The sequence below is a fragment of the Sphaeramia orbicularis genome, chromosome 9, assembly GCF_902148855.1.
Source record: "Sphaeramia orbicularis chromosome 9, fSphaOr1.1, whole genome shotgun sequence".
Classification (NCBI taxonomy): domain Eukaryota; kingdom Metazoa; phylum Chordata; class Actinopteri; order Kurtiformes; family Apogonidae; genus Sphaeramia; species Sphaeramia orbicularis.
Window position 1 is genome coordinate 17,246,630 of NC_043965.1, and position 20,896 is coordinate 17,267,525.

Here is a 20,896-nt window from a genome sequence, read left to right on the forward strand (position 1 = left end):
GAGAGGAGGAAATAAAGGAGTGGGTGGAGGCAGGGGAGTGGTAATGTCAAGCTTAGTAGTAAGAGGAGAAAACAAAAGGAGAGAGGTGAATGAGAGGAAAAATGGCAAAAAAAAAAAATAGCCACTGGTAGCCAACACTGAGAGAGCGCAGACTGAGATCGGAGAAAGTAATGGCTAACATTTGGATGGACAAACTCAGACGCAAAAGCACAACGGATCCATTTCATGTTCGATCATTGTGTTGACATTCGACGTCCAAATTCGCAAAACCCAGATAATGACCCCTCTGAGCTGCCATATGCCACTGTGGTACAGACGCTTCATCAGAGCAGATTGGTGGCTTCTGTAGGAGGAGGTTTTCCAAGGAACACAACCTCTACAATCAATCATTACAGATGTTTTGAGATCTTGCGTTTGGCTATATTGGCTTTTTGGAGCCACAGGTGATCATATTTGGACAAGAGGGTGGAGATGGGGCAGTGTAAGGGGTTAAATACGTCAAAGTAACAGTAAGCAAAGCAAACTGCTTAGCTGAAACTATGTTAACCCTTTAAACCACAAGCCTAAAATAGTCTGCTTGGATTGTTTTTTCTTATGTTGATAATAAAAAGGTTAGAAAATATGCTGTGAGTCCATTTTTCCAGAGCATTTTTTTTCCAGATCTTTCAAAACCTAGCAGTCATTTACAATTTACTGCATGTTATAATTCTGCTAAAACTGCTTCTTCTCCAAATTCTAGTACAGACGTGAGTGAAATTACCTTAATGACCCAATAAAGCCTATAAAGTGCAACGTCTCAGGTTTCAGAAACCATTGAAATTTTTCCAATTGCACAACCAGTGAAAAAGTTACAGCCATCCAAACTGCATAAGCGCAGGGTGTGTCAGTGATGAAACGTCATGTTTTAAAGCACAGGTGTCAAACATGTGGCCCGGGGCCCAAAACTGGCCCGCCAAAAGGTTCCAATCCGGCCCGCGGGATGAATTTGCAAAGTGCAAGTTAGGGCATCAAACTCAAAAATAATATCATAATAATCTATAAATAATGACAACATCAGTTTTTTTTCTCTTTGATTTAGTGTAAAAAAAACATTCAGTTATGAAAATGTTTACATTAACAAACTATCCTTTAACAATAAAATGTGAATAACCTGAACAAATATGAACAACCTGAGATGTTAAAAGAAAATTAAGTGCAATTTTAACAATATTCTGCCTGTTACTAAATGTTTTGTGCCTTTGTAGATCTGACATGTAATGCATATGAATAAATGATAAGTCGAGGCATAATATTGATAAAATTGTACTTATATTTCTTAACAAATTTCATGTTTTTCAGGTTATTCACATCCTTTTTGTTTGGATAGTTTGTAAACGTAAATACTGGCATAACTGAATGTCATTTTTTGCACTAAAACAATTTGGAGTCGTCATTATTTAGTGGCTATCATGCTATTATTTCACTGGTCTGGCCCACTTCAGATTAAATTGAGCTGAATGTGGCCCCCGCAGGAAAATGAGTGTGACACCCCTGTTTTAAAGAGTTAAAAAACAATTAAACTAGATGCTAAATGACTGACCGCATAATGCTTTGCCAAATGTATTCTCACATTAACTAATGCAGCTATATTATACTGAAGTACTGGTAAACTCAATCAAAATCCTTTGACCATCTCATTACAGCAATGTTTGAACTATAGTTGAGCTGTCTGTCAGGAAAAACCCTTCTTATTTAATAAACTGAAGTTCAAGAGGCCTGACTCAGCAGCTAAGCAAGCTGTCAATCAATGCCCACAGAGTAGTCAAAGACTCCCATTAGTCTCAAATCTTACAAACAGAGCTATAATTTATCAAAAGACCACTCATTAAGGAGTCTACGCAAATTGGATGAAACCATAAAAAATGATGGACTGAGTATTTCACTTGATATTTAATGTTTTTTTTGAGTGGGAGTCAAGCCATCAGCGGAACTACACTTGAACAAACTTTTACAATGGCTTCAGTTTCAAGCTGCAGTTGTTGACCCTCGTCTTGAACACCATTTAACCATCTTTTATTATCTCTGACAAATAATTGAGTACAGTGTTTGTATTTTTAAACTTACCAGAGAGGCAGACTTTATGGTTGCAAAGCGGCCCTGGTTCTTGTAGTTTTGGGCCTGGCTGCTCTTGTCAGATGAGGCTGGTCTCAGCTCAGGCCGGTGGTCCCTGTGGATCCCATCATCCCAGTTGTACTGGTGGTCCTACGAGAAATACACATAACGAAGGAGAGCAACATGAGTAACAGAGTCATTAAATCACACAGTTTCTAATATAACGCCACAACAAATGACGCAGAGGTGAGTAGGTTGTAAAAGAAAGTGAGCAAACTGAGCAGCGCTTCAGGACACCTAATGGATTTTTACTCACTTAAACCTCAGTGTTTAAACTTTTCAATTATTATCAGTGACTTTAAAGACGTCTCAGTTCTTCACTGTACCACATCCAGATTTCAAAGGGGAATCTTCAGCATTTGTTGAAACTGTGTCAGACGTAACCTTACAAACATGATGAAACATTCATCACATTCAAAAGGTTCACTCATTTCCACATTAAAATTTGACTGAGCATTTCAGCAGCCGGGGGACCGAAGAGCCGGTATATCTGAGGAGGGAACTTCATCAGCATTTGAAAACAATGTGTCACTTTCATTTGTTCTCAGCTCAGCCCCTGAACTTGAAACAACACATTGGCTGTCTGCTCATCAAGTGACAACCTTATTCATGCACTGTCAAAAATACAAAGAGCAGATGAAGAAAGAGAATGACAGAGTAGCGACAGCCTTCTTTTCACTCATTTTTCAGTCACATGAGATACTGAACGAGAATGTCAGGAATTGTGTTTGACCTGCGTGTACTGAATTTGTATGTGTGTGTGTTATGTGTGTGTGTGTACAGGATGACAGAACTGTGAGTGGGGAAATGGTAGGGAGTGTGATCTGCTTGTCGACATGTGTACACAGCCTTTGTTCTTAGAGTGTGAATGGTGTCGGTGATGAACTTGAAGCGATCAGCCAAACAGTGAGGACTGTGTAGATGGTTTCCATGGTTTCAAGGGGGGAGGGGATTATGCATACTCTTAAAAACAGTCAGAGAAACCCAGGATGTTTTCATAGAGCCATGTGTCCTTTCTATTTGTAGATGGCATGATTCAGAAAGGAAGTGATTGTAAAAATACAGCGCAGGTGTCATCTTTTGGGATTTGGAGATGTGTCCATGGCCTCCTGGAAGCAGTTTTAAAGTCTGAAATCAGTTTTGACTTTAAAAACCATGTACCTGAACGATTTAGAAGAACTCAAGTGTGCAAAGAGAGATAAATGTTTATTGAGACGACTGTTAGTAGCAAGCAAGGAGGCTCTGACCAGAAAATGGCTGAAAAGAGACATACCTACTATAAATGACTGGACTGATGTTATTTACAGCATATAGAGGGGGGGCAGAGCTTTTTCTATTGCTGCCCCAACCCTCTGGAACTCCCTCCCACCTACCATCCGACTCTGCTCCGACCTCAACATCTTCAAATCCCTTTTAAAAACTGACTTATTTAAGATTGCTTTTAATGTTTAACTGTTTCATATTCATATACCTGCCTTTTGCATCTGCTTTTATTTGTTTTTCATGTGTTTGGTTTCTGTTTTTATCTGCTTTATGTAAAGTGTCTTTGAATTACATGAAAAGTGCTATACAAATAAAATTTATTATTATTATTATTATTATTATTATTATTATTATTATTATTATTATTATTATATACATTATGGAGAGAATCACATTTAAACTGAGATGTAAAATTGACATCTTTGCTGAAAATTGGTTAAAACTGCTCACCAATGTTTCAACTATAAGGCCTGATTTTGTATAATAAAAACATGCCCCTACATATATCTGCATATCTTCAAACTTCATACCATAGAACAGGGATGTCAAACTCATTTTAGTTCAGGGGCCACATTCACCCCAATAGGATCTCAAATGGGCCGGACCAGTAAAAAAATACAAGTGAAAAAAGTAAAATTACATTATGATAATGTTTATATCTACATTGTTTGCTTAAAAATCTGAATAACAGGAACAACTTGAAATGTCTTAAGAAAAACAAGTGCAGTTTTAACTATATTCTGCCTCAGTTTATCATTTACACATGTGCATTACAACTTACACTACAATTACAAATACACATGATATTGATAAAATTACATTTACTTTTCTCAAGACATTTCACGTTGTTCATATTTCTTCAGGTTATTCACATTTTTTGTAAAAGGATAGTTTGTTAATGGAAACATTTTCATGTAATTTTACTTTTTTTACACTAAAACAAAGATAAAATCTTCAGTTGTCATTATTTATAGGTTATTATGACAGTATTTTTCTGGTTTGACCCAATTGAGATCTAATTGGTTTATATGTGTATGTAAAATGATTTTTACACTATTGACTGTTAATATCTTCAGCCGGATTGGACCCTTTGGTGGGCCAGATTTGGTCCCCGGCTGCATGATTGACACCTGTGCCACAGAAAAAAATTAATATGAGTAGATGAGTGTTGATGTACGTGTGGACTAAATGTTAATTGAATGTTGGATTCTCCCGCTGCTGTTTGTTCTATTACTGTTCGTATTTGTGTTATGTTTTCTCCAAAACAACAATAAAAAGTTAATAAAAAAAAAAAAAAAAAAAATCAGCGTAGGTTTAATGGGATAATACTGCTTGACTAAACCACAGAAATCAACATTGTCTAGGGGAGTATCTGTATCTCCACTACGGAGACTTAAGTGTTTGCAGGACATCCCAAAAACATTAGCAGACAACAATACAGCTCTGGAAAAAATTAAGAGACCACTCCAAATTTTCAGACCTGGACCCATTTGAACACGACGGGTATGTGATCAGTAGGAAAATATAGAGCGATGAGCCATCAAAACACTTACATTTTTGGGCTACACATGGCATAAAGCACCAAAAGCTATGTGAAAGATTTGTTATTTATAGATGAGAAGCTTCACTGAAGTCCTCATGTAAAGGTAAGATTATTAATATTACGATGTTTGAACTGATAAAGCATTCATTGAGGTTTGTCCACTTGTAATGTTCTGCCAATAAATGCTCTGACTGATGACTAACTATGTGTTATTTTTTTCACAGTTGTAGTTGGTGACAGATAGATGGGCCTTTTTAACATAAATCCCACAGACATCAGCTCTGAAATTAGTCACAGTCTGTTTTCTGGTGACACTCAGCCCCATCCTTGCACCTTCAACCCAGACCTTTACCTTCTTGGTGTGCGGGGAGGAGTCCAGGGTGCTGCTGTAGTCTTGGGGGTGCATCATGGTCATGTCGGAGCAGCTGTCGTCCAGCACCTCCTGCATGCTGTTCACGCTGCTGCTTTGGCTGCCTGTGCTCACTGAGGTGCTGGGGATGGAATGGTTACTGCCCAGGCTGTTCATCTTACAGCTAGCTGCCTCACTGTCCTGCAAACATGCATTCAGAAATTCACTGTTAAAACTGGTTCTGGGATCACAGGAGGAAAATCAACAACTCCAGAAAAAGACAAATATTGAGCTTCTTCTGGACATGCCACCAGGGCTTTGTTATGTTTTACCTGCTTCTGAAAATCACCACTGTCGATTTTTTGATGCAATGTGAGATTCATTATTTGATTCTCTGTTAAGCTAGCTAAAAGCTTAGTTAGTTAGTTTTATTTATTTTATTGTATTGATCAAACTAAGAAGCAATATTGAGTCCTATTATCTCTTTGAACTCCTTGGTAAATTTGATTTTATTACTCATTTATTTTCAGTATATGTCTACATGTTACTGAGTTTTTAACCCATAAAGACCCAAACCATCTACTGATCTAAAATGTTTAATAACTTCCAAACCATTAATCTTATCAATCCATGTAAATAATTGGTTTGTCATCTTTTCATGGTCATCAGATATGAGCCATTTGGACGTTCAGAGGCTCTGTAGTGAACGTGGAAACACCGTCATTTTCTACAACATTGATTCACCAGTAAAACCCGAGGAGTTGGATCAATGACAGTGGATGGAGAGCCTTGGTTTATGTTCAATTATTGACATCTTTGCTGAAAAAAATCCACTTTTTCTTCAGTTTTCTCTGTTTCTGATATAATAACACTTAACTTTACTCTGAGCTTTTATGAACATCTACATGATCAGTAAATTAAATATAGGAAAATACATGATTTATTATGAAAAAAAAACCCCTCAAAATAAAGAAGATAATATAACAATAAATGGTTAAAAATCACTTAAGAAAGGTTAAATATAAAGAAAAATTAATTTGGGAACCTCCACTAAAGTACCACTGGGTCTTTATGGGTTAATGAGTCCAAGTTGTGGGATTAATGAAGCTATCTGAATCTGAATCTCAATCAGAAACATGCAAGCAGTCATTAAAAGTCAGTGAAGCACAGTTCAAATATAAATATACATGCTGCTTTTCCATAATCTCACTACTCTCTATCAGCCTCTTGCTATAATGTCTGAATAACTGATGACACTGGACGGTCACGGTGACCCTTTAATTGTATAGACGCCAATATCACTGACCAGTCTGAGATGTCTGTGAGTATTCTGTTGTGAATCTGACCCAGTGTGTGTACATGATATTAAAAGGGGAAATTGGAGATATTTAATCTATTGGACAAAATATTTGCTTCTCAGCTGCCTAGGAACCCATTGCTGGCCATCCTTGGTGCCATCCCTGAAACAAGGATGAGCAAGAAAAAGACATATCTACTGCATATACTACTTAGAGCAGCCAGGAAAGCAATAACTCTAAACTGGCTTAAAAAAGATCCCTGACATTTGATACATGGCAGTCAGTAGTTAGGAGAATTTTCATTATGAAAAAGATAACTTTAATGTTGAAACTCCAAAACACACAATTTATGGATCTACGGGTACCATGGCTGGAGGTGGTACTTGAGGAATAGGGTTAGGTGAGGGTGGAAAACCTGTACATCTGGGCTAGAAACTGTGAAAAATTGATCCTTCTACATCAGGGGTGTCAAACTCATTTTGGTTCAGGGGCCATATTTAGGCCAATTTGATCCCAAGTGGGCCAGACCAGTAAAATAATGACTTAATAACCTATAAATAATGAAAAATCCAAGTTTTTCTTTTTGTTTTAGTACAAAAAAAACCTCAATTAAATTATGAAAATATTTACATTTTACAAAAAAGATGTGAATAACCTGAAAAAATGGAAATTTCATTTGAAAAATTAGTGCAATTTTAACAATATCATGCCTCGACTTATTAGTTATGCATGTACATTACACACAATGTTCCATAAACATTAGGTAACAGGCAGAATATTGTTAAAATTTTGGAGTTCGGAACTAAAATTTGAACAATTTGTACAATATTCCATCTTTTATTATTAACACAACTACAGATCACAGTGGATCCATAAATGCGCAAAACATTTAGTAACAGGCAGAATATTGTTCAAATTGCACATTTCAGGTTGTTCATCTTTGTTTTTATTTATGTATTTATTTGCGTTTTATTGTGAAAGAATAGTTTTGTAAATGTTAATAGTTTCACAGTGTAATGTTAATTTTTTCACTTAAATTTTTTCCAAGAAAATTTGTCGTTGTCATTATTTATGGATTTATTGTGTTGTTATTTTTACTGTAGATCACATTGGTCTGTATGTGGAACCTGAACCAAAATGATTTGGACAACCTTGAATGTTCAGGTTAATTTTTGCACTTTCATCCCACGGGCCGGAATGGAACCTTTGGCGGGCCAGATTTAGCCCCCGGGGCCGCATGTTTGACACCTGTGTTCTACATTGCGATGGCCAAAATACAAAGCCTCCTATCTGAAAAAAATCACTTTTTTCAGGAAACAAAAAAAAATGTGGATCCTGGAGGATTCTGTTGGGTTTCTGTAAATTGGCTTAGAGTCTGGTTTTGACCAACTCTATATGTAAAGTGTCATGAGATAACTTTTGTTATGATTTGGCGCTAGATAAATAAAATTTGATTGATTGATTGATGATTTATTTTTATTATAGTATAGTCTTTGTTGTTGTTGTCAGGTGACCTTCATGTCATAAGAAAGGGTGGGATTATCTTGCAGATAGACTGAAAATGTGGAGTCATCCTTGTTCTCACCATTTTATGTGAAAACAACATCTAAAAATCTGCAGATAGGAGGTTTTGTTTTTTGGCTATCGTTTGTCATTGTTGTCTTTGTTTTAGGATCTAGCAGAACGTAAAAAACTAAAACAAATTTAACAACTGGAACATGTATTTTTCTGTGACGGTGTTCAATAAAAAACAAAAAAAAAAAAAAAAAGGGGGGTGGGGAATCAAACTGCTAAGCTTTTGACTGTGGCAGATGATTGTGTCTGCAGTAACGGAGGTGTAGATTAGGCTGCTCTAATCAGTCTTTCCACATGCAGTTTTATCCTCCTCAGAAAGCACAGATCGGGGTTTGGGACTGCGACTTTTCTCAGTAAACCCTTTCAGCAGTGTCTTGTTGCACTGAGGTCTGGTGGCTGCTCTGAGAAGCGTCACGTGGTGTAAGATGTCACCGTGGCTGCTGGCTGTTGACGCCTGTTGGTTGGCGTTTGCCTCAGGCCAGGTCAACCGGGGGACAGATCATCTCACTGACAGGCTACAGCGGCTACAGGAGGAAGACTTCTACTGTCAATGTGCTGGACTGTTCTGAGCCCTAACCCAGCTTCATATACAACCCTATTAGAATTACAAAAGCAGAAGAAAATTAAAGAGGCTACTTTGGGAGTCGAGCACTGTCTCTGGTTCCTGTCTTTAAAGTAGAGTACCGTCTTGGTTTTCTATGTCACTTCAGTCTAAGCAGCCCGTCTGTTTCCTTTGTACTGCCACTCAGAGCTCCTCCGCTGGGAACCAGATAAAGATTTCTGGATAAAGTAAAAACAGATACAATGCCTGCTCGCCTATTTATTGCATTTTAGCTGACTACCTGGTTCTTCTTCATCTGCTTTATGGATCTAATACTGTTTCTGCTACTGCTGACCCTCATTATACACTATGGACTCTGCTCTCTGCTGTTTCTGTTTTATTCACCTGGTTACAAAAAACATCTTCTCTGTGAATTAAAACAAAAAGAAAACATGAACAAAACAGAGTCCTCTAAATTTTAAAAGCAAAACAGAATCTGAATAGAACAGAACTGCTTTCATGTGTTTTAACCATTTGTTTTCCACTTGGCTCTTTCAACTATTACCTTATTATTACCTTCTGTCTTGCTTAACTTGAGCCCAGAATGCACTTTAAATTGGCACTTTACTGCTGCACTGTAAAAAATGACTGTAGAATTAACACCAAAACGTTGTAAAATTGCAACATAAATAAACTGTAAGTGACAATACAATGCAAAGTTGTTTATTTGAAAAGATTTTTGTGTTAGCGATTGAGTCAAATATAGCTGTAGTTCTTACAGGGAGAGTATGTTAACAAAACCAGATTTGTATGTAGAAATGATGTATTTCTATTGTTTTTAGAAAATAAAACTGTAAATTGAAAAACAATGTGGTGCTGTTTAAACTGCAAGACCATAATGTTGAAATAACATTATATTTGCTTTTTTTTTTTTTTTTTTTTTAAATAAAAAAGTTATAAAAAAGTAAACATTTAACAATTTAAATTTGTAAATGAATGGGTTGGTAGAGTTGGTAGAGCAGCTCATCCAGTAACCAAAGGGTTGGTGGTTCGAATCCTGGCTCAAACTGTCCATATGTCAAAGTGTCCATGGAAGACACTGAACCCTAAATTGACCTGGTAGCTTTGGAAAGTGCTTTGGACACCATGAAGATGTATAAAATGCACTGAATAAGTGCAGTCCATTTACCATTTAAATCTACATGTTTAAAATGTTAAATCTACATGTTACTCCATAAATATGTTTACAGTTGGATGTGTTTTTTACAGTATTGTTATGGAAAGCACAGCTGCCAGTTTTTTTCCGTAAAAACAACAGGATTTTTTTTTTTTTTTACAGTGTGTGCACTTTAGAAATAAAACTTTTTAGTTATTTATAGGTAATTTTTAGCGGGGGGGTTATTGTTATTGCTCTTTTATATCAGTATTCTATTATTTTATCAGTAATTTATACTATTTACTAAATCCTGCTGACAGTCGGGGACCTGAGTACAATGTTTTGTTTCTGTGTATTTTTTATATGCTGAAATGACAAATAAACCTGAATCTGAATCTGATTTTCTGTTACTCTTTCACCACTGTGATAGACCATATAATTTTAAACTAAGCCTCTGTCCAGTGATTTTATCCTTCCTTTTTCTTTCTTTCTTTTTTTTTTTTTTTTATCTCCATCTCCCTCTTCTTCTCACCTCTTCCTCCTCCTGGCTCTCTCCCATTGGTCCATTGTGTTTCTCCTGGTAGAGGATCTTCTTCATCTTGCGGTACTGCAGATTATCCAGTTCACGCACTGCATCCTTGGTCCTCTGGATGAGGTCAATGAGAATGCGCGGAGAGCGTTCTCGGCGCACAAAATCATGCTGGAGAGAAAAATGAGGGAGAGAAGTAGAAGTTTGTCAGATAAGCAGTGAGGAGGTGAATTAAAAACAAATGACAGACCTGTTTAAATCTTATTTATTTTATTGTAAATCCAGCCGTGGTCTTCTTTTTTGTTCTTATTTTTGTTTTTCTGTTTCTTCTCCTTCTGTGTTTGTGTTCTGTTCTACTCTGTCTTTTCTTTTGGGGTGGATGGGAAGGGATGATGGCTTATTATGGTTCATTCATAGAAGCCATTTGGGTTAGACTGAAATTGCTGCTTTCAGGATACAACTGTCTACTACCTTTAACTACAACACATGGAAATATTGTATATGTTAGATATTGCCACGTGTGTATGAGAATCTAATAAAAAGATTTTAAAAAAAAAACAAAAACATATGAGAGTAAGGTCTATTGTATTAAACAACAACACCAATAACCCTCCATCCCAATGCTATGTGAATTAATTTCCTAAATCAAACAGAACCAAAATGCTCTTTTCCTGGTTTTGTTCAGCTCAAAGCCACCAAAAAGTCAGTGGAAAACCCTTAATGTGCTTTATTTGGTGCTTAGTAATGAAAGCTTTTAAGTTGTCCTGAGGTGCATAGTTGTGTACACATATGGGTTTACAAAAAAAAAAAAAAAATCACTCAGTCATCCATACATATATAAAAAACAACTATTAACTGACTCACTCACTAATTTCAATCCTTTTTTTTTTTTTTTTTTTTTTATACTTTTTTTGTTTTTATCAACAGACAATACAACACAAAAACTAGGGTCACTGGTTGAACATAAAATATTTGAACAACACACAGTAGTAATTATGCATTGTTTTGTTAACAGTCCAGCCATGTTCTCCAGCGCTTTATGAAGATATGTTCCTTGAGCCGTAGGTAATAAGTAAATATTTCCATAGAGTAGACTTCCTCTATCATAGCTAGCCACTGATCCTAATGGGGTGCATCAGTTTTGAGCTGATTTCAATCACTTTTATTTATTTTTTTGTTTTTTTTAATTCATTGTCACTCATTTGTATCGTCTTTTGTTATTGTCTTGTTGTTTATGCCTATTTGGGTGAGATCATTTTACAACCCTCTTGGGTTTTATGTCTCACCTGCACAATTTATTGTATTTTGATCTTTTGTTTTTCTTACTTTTCTTTTTTATTGAGCAAATAGATAATTAAAAAAACTTTAAAAGCCTTTAAATAAACAAATTGGACATTTCTGAGCCATGCATTCACAGAATAAGATAAACAAGTCTTTCAAGAGACAGTATTTTGACAGAGGAGATGTAAGTTAAATTGTAATTGCTTTGTTTTCTGTTAGTTTGTTGCCTGTTAACTAACATTACTGCTGGCATTAACATTTTGTCCCTCACTTACTTTTCCCTAATGTGCATAAGAAAGCAGTGTTCACCATTGTTTTGACAGGAGAAGAATCTGAAAAAAATAGTAGATTTCATGGCAATTCATAATATATTTTACAGTTTGAGTCTAGGGGAGATACACAATTTCCCTGTTAGGACTAAGTGAAAAAATGCAGGGACCACTGATTTACAGGACTGATAAATAACAACTACTTCTTAGTCAATACACAGATTATGCACTGATAATATCCTAAACAGCAGAGTTTACTTATGTGTTTAACTCTTTCATGCATGAATTGAGAACTATAGTGAAGATTTTTTTTTCCTGAGTGCTTTTATTCCTCTTTAGGCGTGAAAAAAACAATGCAACTGAATTTTTTTTAATGAACCTATTTTTCATGGAGTTACAAAAATGGCCGCTCAACTGGATACCATGTGTTTAATTTTTGAAGTAAATAAACATGCATTTAAAATGCAATATCAGAAAGAGATAAACTGTGTGAAAACTCTGATTTTTTTTTTTTTTTTTTAATGCAGGTAATCTGATGTTTTCTCACATTTGATCATACTCTAATACTAGTTATTACTCACTTCATGGAGACAATATACAAAATGTTTTTTTTTTTTGTTTAAGAAAACTGTCAATTACAGCCTAATAACAAATAGCAATTGATTTACACTCAAACATGTTACACTCAAACTGCAGATCAGGTTTATTAAGAACATCAAAGTTACAGTAATGGTATGAATGTCAGTGTATGGCACAGGTGCCAAACATGCGGCCCGGGGGCCAAATCCGGCCTGCCAAAGGGTCCAGTCTGGCCCCTGGGATGAATTTGTGAAATGCAAAAATTACACTGAAGATAGTAATCATTTTAGTTCAGGTTCCACACACAGAAAAATTTAATCTCAAGTGGGTCGGATCAGTCAAATACTATCATAATCACCTATAAATACTTACAACTCCAATTTTTTCTCTTTGTAAATGTAAAAATTTTCATGTCATTTTTCTGTATTTACACTAAAACAAACTAATATTTCACAAAAACATGAATAACCTGAACAAATATAAATATTTTGAAATGTCTCAAGTGTAATTTTAACAATATTCTGCCTGTTATTAAATGTTTTGTGTATTTGTAGACCCACTGTGATCTGTAAATTGTAATTTACATGTGTAAATGATAAACTGAGACATAATATGGTTAAAATTACACTTAGTTTTCTTAAGAAATTTCAGTTTGTTCATGTTATTCACATTGTTTTAAAGGATAGTTGGTAGATGTAAACATTTTCATCGCATAATTTTACTGTTTTTGCTCTAAAACATAAAAGAAAGTTTGGACTTGACATTATTTATATATTATTATGTTATTATTTCACTGGTCCGGCCTACTTCAGATCAAATTTGGCTTAATGTGGCACCTGAACTAGAATGAGTTTGACATCCCTGGTGTATGGGATGGTGCATAAGTGTCCACTGTGTTGGCTGATATGGAACTAAAACAACAACACCCATGAATATACAAGAGAACAGCTGGAGAATAGCTGTCCACTGTGGGGACCACTATGCATAAAAGGGTTCAAATGTAACATATAATCTTACATTTCTGTCAACTTCTTTCATTCAGGCTCTTCGGTGAGCACCATAACCACAGCTGTCACTAGAGGGCGCCTGCAGGTTGCTCACACCAGCCTGAGAGTCTTCATCCTCTACTACACTGAATGCATGGGATCTGTCAGATTGTGTGTAAAATTGATTTTCATAAATACTCTTAATCCTTTTCAATAAATAATGTCTTAACTGTATTTGTCTTGGCACTGCCTTAATGACAGTTCCAGTGAAATTACATCTACAAACATAAACAGCCACTGAGCACCACTAATACTAATACAATGCTAATAACAGAGATGTTTTAATGTTAAGACCATTATTTTTTTTTACTTTTTACAGTATTTTATCTACACAAAATGTTGATAGTAGTCGGCATTAAGTTATTGCTTTCTATTTTTTAACTAGTACTTTTTTTATTTCTCTGATTTAAGCCACAGTAAAGAGCAGAGCCTTCAGTAAATCTAGTTAATTTTGGTAGAATATGTATTAATGCAATTATTTGTTTAATGTTACATAACCAGCATGTCAAAATAGGTGGGTGGGGCTTGTGGGAATGGTGGGTACGGTGGGAATGGGGGATTGAGGGTGTGTTTGTTTTTTTTCCATTATTATTTATGTAACATTTATCTGTTCAGCGCACTGACATCAATATGAAAATAAAAATAACACCAAAACACAAGATGTCCCCTCCCCGGTGATTCCACCCACTTCATCACACATTCATATTCACACCTCCTCTTAGTCACTCTCATTCATAAAATATTACGTGCTTAAATGACTAAAATGTAATGCATCTTTGAGCGCCGGACTAAAATATATATACAGTGATAAAAAAAAAAAAAGAAAAGTGAAAAGGACATATTTTTTGGGGCTATTTCAGTCTCTTTCTGCACACCTTCCCCATCCATGTGACAGATGCTGGTGTAATGGGTTAGTCAGGGCACAGGGGAATGACATCACACTCTGAAAATAGAGATGAGAGTGATTTGTCCCGTTTTCTGATGGACCTACACCAGAGCGGAGGCGGCTAGCCACCCCCATCACATCGACCGACGGGAAGTTATCTACCAAGATTCTTTCTCATTATAAGGTTATTGTTAAGAAGAAGTGACAGTAGCTCCACATTGTCCTCAGTTGCCTCTACGCCATCTACAACCGACAGCAGCAGAAGCAGTAAAAGCTATCCTCTATCTAGATTTAATCTGCTACAACAGCGATCAATTATTATAATAAACATTTCAGTCTAACCATGTAGTTAATCTCGTCTACACTTATTAGTGATTTCCTGGAATAAGAACAAAATCCCCAGATAATATGTCATTTCACATGCGATGTATTCAATCAAATAGTGAGCTGTGACTGCACACATTTATGACATATATGTTTTTATATTGCAAAATACACCTAAACTCTCACTTTTTCTATGATGGAAATCTAATTCTGCTTCTAATTGTTACATATGGGGAGAAAAATGGTTGTGTTTGAAAAGTTTCAGTGTGATTGACAGCGCAACTGGCGGTATTTCAGGCATTACATTAAAAAAAAAATACAATCTACAAAACTGTCTGTTTTTCAAAACTCACATAGAAACTGTTTTGCATGAGTTAAATTTCAGCCAGCTTCCCTGTTTCAGAATCCAAATTTGGCATAAATAACGTCATATTTGACTACATCTAGTAAACTTAACCTGTCATCTTTATCACAGCTATACTACACCTCTGTCAGAACAGAAGTCCAACATCAGATAGTAAAGTTCAGAAAACTGTGTTCATAGCTTGTCAATAAAAATTAAATATTTCAAATGTGGTTTGTATAACATTATTTCAGTTTTTAAATAACGTCTGAGAAAGTGAAAATGCAGATCTGCAACTATAATATTTCGCAGATATTTCATATATTAGGGGGAATCAGTGACGGTGACAGCGATCAGTTATTATAATACGAGGGCTGTTCAATAAGTTCATGGCCTCACCCAGAAATACAGGTTGTTATAATACAGGATGTTACATTCTTTCGTGATGGGATAGTGATGCTTGAACATCGATGGACCAAGTGCATTGCTGTAAATGGAGATTATGTTGAAAAATAAAATATAAATTATCAGTCTGTGTTGTTCTGTTCTGGGTGAGGCCATGAACTTATTGAACGGCCCTCGTAAACATTTCAGTGTAACCATGTAGTTAATCTCGTCCACAGTTATTAGTGATTTTCTGGAATAAGTACAAAATCTGCAGATAATATGTCATTTCACATGTGATGTACTCAATCAAATAGCGAGCTGTGACTGCACACATTTATGACATATATGTTTTTATATTGCAAAATACACCTAAACTCTCACTTTTTCTATGATGGAAATCTAATTCTGCTTCTAATTGTTACATATGTGGAGAAAAATGGTTGTGTTTGAAAAGTTTCAGCGTGATTGACAACGCAACTGGTGGTATTTCAGGCATTACATTAAAAATAAATACAACCTACAAAACTGTTTTTCATAATTCACATAGAAGCTGTTTTGCGTGAGTTAAATTTCAGCCAGCTTCCCTGTTTCAGAATCCAAATTTGGCATAAATAACGTCATATTTGACTACATCTAGTAAACTTAACCTGTCATCTTTATCACAGCTATACTACACCTCTGTCAGAACAGAAGTCCAACATCAGATGGTAAAGTTCAGAAAACTGTGTTCATAGCGTGTCAATAAAAATTAAATATTTCAAATGTGGTTTGTATAACATTATTTCAGTTTTTAAATAACGTCTGAGAAAGTGAAAATGCAGATCTGCAACTATAATATTTCGCAGATATTACATATATTAGGGGGAATCAGTGACGGTGACAGCGATCAGTTATTAGAATAAACATTTCAGTGTAACCATGTAGTTAATCTCATCTACAGTTATTAGTGATTTTCTGGAATAAGTACAAAATCCGCAGATAATGTGTCATTTCACATGCGATGTATTCAATCAAACAGCGAGCTGTGACTGCACACATTTATGACATATATGTTTTTATATTGCAAAATACAGCTAAACTCTCACTTTTTCTATGATGGAAATCTAATTCTGCTTCTAATTGTTACATATGTGGAGAAAAATGGTTGTGTTTGAAAAGTTTCAGCGTGATTGACAGCGCAACTGGCGGTATTTCAGACATTACATAAAAAAAAAATACAATCTACAAAACTGTCTGTTTTCAAAACTCACATAGAAACTGTTTTGCATGAGTTAAATTTCAGCCAGCTTCCCTGTTTCAGAATCCAAATTTTGCATAAATAACGTCATATTTGACTACATCTAGTAAACTTAACCTGTCATCTTTATCACAGCTATACTACACCTCTGTCAGAACAGATGTCCAACATCAGATAGTAAAGTTCAGAAAACTGTGCTCATAGCGTGTCAATAAAAATTAAATATTTCAAATGTGGTTTGTATAACATTATTTCAGTTTTTAAATAACATCTGAGAAAGTGAAAATGCAGATCTGCAACTATAATATTTCGCAGATATTACATATATTAGGGGGAATCAGTGAGTGACGGTGACAGCGATCAGTTATTAGAATAAACATTTCAGTGTAACCATGTAGTTAATCTCGTCTACACTTATTAGTGATTTTCTGGAATAAGAACAAAATCCCCAGATAATGTGTCAGTTCACATGCAATGTATTCAATCTAATAGCGAGCTGTGACTGCACACATTTATGACATATATGTTTTTATATTGCTAAATGAACCTAAACTCACTTTTCTATGATGGAAATCTAATTCTGCCTCTAATTCTTCTAATTCTTCTAACCAAACACCGAACCTGGGGGGACAGAGCTTTTTCCATTGCTGCTCCAACCCTCTGGAACTCCCTCCCACCTGCTATCCGACACTGCTCCGACCTTAACACCTTTAAATCTCTTTTAAAAACTCATTTATTTAAGATTGCTTTTAATGTTTAATTTTAATGTTTAATTGTGTTATATTTGTATACCTGCTTTTTGCACCTGCTTTTTGTCTGTTTTTAATGTGTTTGGTTTCTGTTTCTATTCGCTGTATGTAAAGTGTCTTTGAGTTCTATGAAAAGCACTATACAAATAAAATACATTACTATTATTATTATGATTAATTGTTACATTTGGGGAGAAAATGGTTGCGTTTGAAAAGTTTCTGTGTGACTGACAGTGCAACTGGCAGTATTTCAGGCATGTCGAAAAGCTTCTGCAATTAAACTTTATTACAGTCACACTGGAAGTATCTGTGGTTTTGCAAGTTAATTTATGGGATTAACAAAAATACACACAAAACCAAATAACACCCAGAGCTATTTTTAACTATTCACAGGGAGTGTTTTTCCCTTTAAATGTCAGTTATTTAAGGGGAAAAAGGTCACGCAGCTGTTATAATTTCATTCATGTTCTAACTCTCATAATGAGGAATGTACACATGATGAGTGTGTGTGAACCTGAAGCAAAATCACTGATAGCCCAAGGCCCCCAGATTAGTGACCTGATTTCCCCTTTAAAGAGCTTGGAGGGGCGTGTGTCTGCGTGTGTGTACTGAAAGGAAGAGTGATTTTGTGTGTCTGGGAAGAGAAAGTGGGGTATTAATCATAAGCTAACAACCCCCCCCCCCCCCCGACCACCACCACCACCCCATCCTCTCTCTCTTTCCCAACCCCACCACCCATCCCTTCACCATAAAGCAGCCCTTTTAACACTGATCCAAAGTCTGTTTGGTACTTATCCCTATTTAATGGTTTTTAGCCATGATTTGGGGCAGGGGGTGTTGGGAGAAGTGAGAGAATTCCAGTCAAAAAGGCAACGATCCAGAGAGAGCACCCTTATTTAACTATCCACTAAACCCACAGGTGTCAAACATGTGGCCCGGGGGCCAAATCCGGCCCGCTAAAGGGTCCAGTCTGGCCCTTGGGATGAATTTGTGAAATGCAAAAATTACACTGAAGATATTAACAATCCTTTTAGTTCAGGTTCCACATTCAGACCAATTCAATCTCAAGTGGGTCAAACCAGTAAAATACGATCATAATAACATATAAACAATGACAACTCCAGTTTTTTTCTCTTTGTAAATGTAAATATTTTCATGTGTTTACACTAAAAAAAAACAGATAATTTCCCAAAAAATGTGAATAACCTGAAGAAATATGAACAACCTGAAATGTCTTAAAAGAAGTACGATTTTAACAAGATTTTGTGAGTTTGTAGATCCACTATGATCTGTAAGTTATGATGTACATGTGTAAATGGTAAACTGAGGCAGAATATCGTTAAAATGACACTTATTTTTTCAGTTTGTTCCTGTTATTCACATCTTTTGAAAGGATAGTTTGTAGATGTAAACCTTTTCATAATGTAAATTTACTTTTTTCGCTCTTAAACATTGAGAAAAGTTTGGAGTTGACATTATTTAAATATTATTATGTTATTATTTTACTGGTCCGGCCCACTTCAGATCAAATTTAGCTGAATGTGGCCCCTGAACTAAAATGAGTTTGACACCCCTGCACTAACCCATCACCTCCTTTTTTATCTTCTCTCAGTGAGGCAGGTGTAAAAGCTTCTGCTCAGGCTCTAAACTGTTTGAGAGTGTTTACCAAGAACTTAAAACTCTTAGAGACCAATAGGATTACCTGTTGGTCACACAAACAAAAAGATCAACGCCTCAATTACAAGAAACACAATGCACATACAAGGATTAACATGAGTGTAAGGCTTTACTATGGGGTTTATGGGGGTCTTAGTATGGTAGGATGCCTTTCAACCCATACCTGTTCACTGCAACTTTTGTCTTCGTAGGTTAAATTGGACTGATTTGACCGTCTATAAAGCAAATCGCATTCAGTCTCATTTCATTACAAGGGGTGTGTATTGGCAAGAATCTGGAGATACGATACAAATCCCAATACTAGGATCACGATACAATATATCACGATATATCATGATACTGTTAAAAAGGCCATTTTTTGTTGGTTTCTTTTTCTAAACGATTATTTCCTTGAAGAACTGAATTACACCAGAAATATGCACAAATACTAAATACATTTTTATTTGATCACAACAGGATCTAATTCTATATCAGAAAACGTTCCTGTGTTCAAACTTAAATTATGTTTTACAGACATTACAGTTTAAGATCCTGTTCAAATGTTCATATTCTATTAGTTCAGAACTAACATCATAACATTATTTTTGTGCAATCCCAACAAAGGAACTAACATTAGTTAATAAAAGAGGATAAAATAATAATAAATAAAATACAAACAAAACAGAAAAACAAAAAAACTAAAATGAACCTCCACAATATCTGCATTTGAATAAATACCTAAAAATATCAATACAGTACTTTTTAATATCGATACAGTATTGAGAAATGAAATATCGTGATATACTGCAGAACCGATATTTTCTGACATCCCTATTTATTACCATGATTTTTACACCATTTTATGGAATTTAGGGTCATTTAGACCTAATTTATATAAAATTATTAAAAGTATTTTTGAGACAAAGGAGAATGAAGCGAGGTGTTTTGTTCAAAGTGACTCACAAGAACAATTATTGCAAAAATACACTGCGGTCTATCATAGCTGACTGTCGAAGCGAAAATTAAATGTAACCTCCTCCTCCTATTGTGAAGGGGAGACCTGATTTTCATAACAACAGAATAAGGCATAGAGGTCTACAACATAATCATGGTACCAGACAGGTTACCATGGGTCACCCTGAATGTCCCAAACCGAAATGAATCCATTGAAAAGTATTTGTCCAAATTTTTATCAAAACTGAATGGTATATGTTTATTTATGGGAAGTCACAAATCTCATAAACAGTGGTAAAGTTGTGATAATGACTTGAAATAAGTTTAGTATGTATGAAATCTATGTAATGGAGAAACTGTCCTTTTCATTAAAAGTAAAGCAGGATAAATTTATGGAAATGTGGTCAAAATGGATTGTATATATCACCCCACTGAGGCAAGTGGAAATGACAAGTTATATTTGAAATGGTTGAATGTAATGGAGTTGAAACTTGTGTGGATTTTGAAATAAGAATAGTGAAAATAAGGGGGAAAATGTGACATCTTTTTGTTGTAATGTATGTTATTTAACAAAATATGTATGAAAAACAGGGGGGGGGGGGGGACTTATTTTTAGAGGAATTGTTTTTTTGGCTTTTCTAAGCAGAGAACTTATATAGAATGTGTTTATGTTAAATTTTATGTTTTACCACAGTTGACTTTTCAGACATCATATACAAATGTGCTTTTTTTTTTAATTTTTTTTTTTTTTTACTCTGTTGAACAATATTTTCCCAAATA

The 20,896-nt window shown here is 35.3% G+C and overlaps 1 protein-coding gene across 3 annotated transcripts in view; it reads right to left on the reverse strand.

Annotated features, from left to right (window-relative positions):
- taok3a (TAO kinase 3a) overlaps positions 1-20,896 on the reverse strand; it is a 104,877-nt gene that overhangs the window by 16,524 nt on the left and 67,457 nt on the right. For all 3 annotated transcript variants that reach the window (XM_030142928.1, XM_030142929.1, XM_030142931.1), the window contains exons 12-14: positions 10,409-10,576; positions 5,310-5,507; positions 2,104-2,241 (exon numbers count right to left, since the gene is read on the reverse strand). In XM_030142928.1, coding sequence (XP_029998788.1) covers positions 2,104-2,241; positions 5,310-5,507; positions 10,409-10,576 — 504 coding nt within the window. The remainder of the gene's footprint in view (positions 1-2,103; positions 2,242-5,309; positions 5,508-10,408; positions 10,577-20,896) is intronic.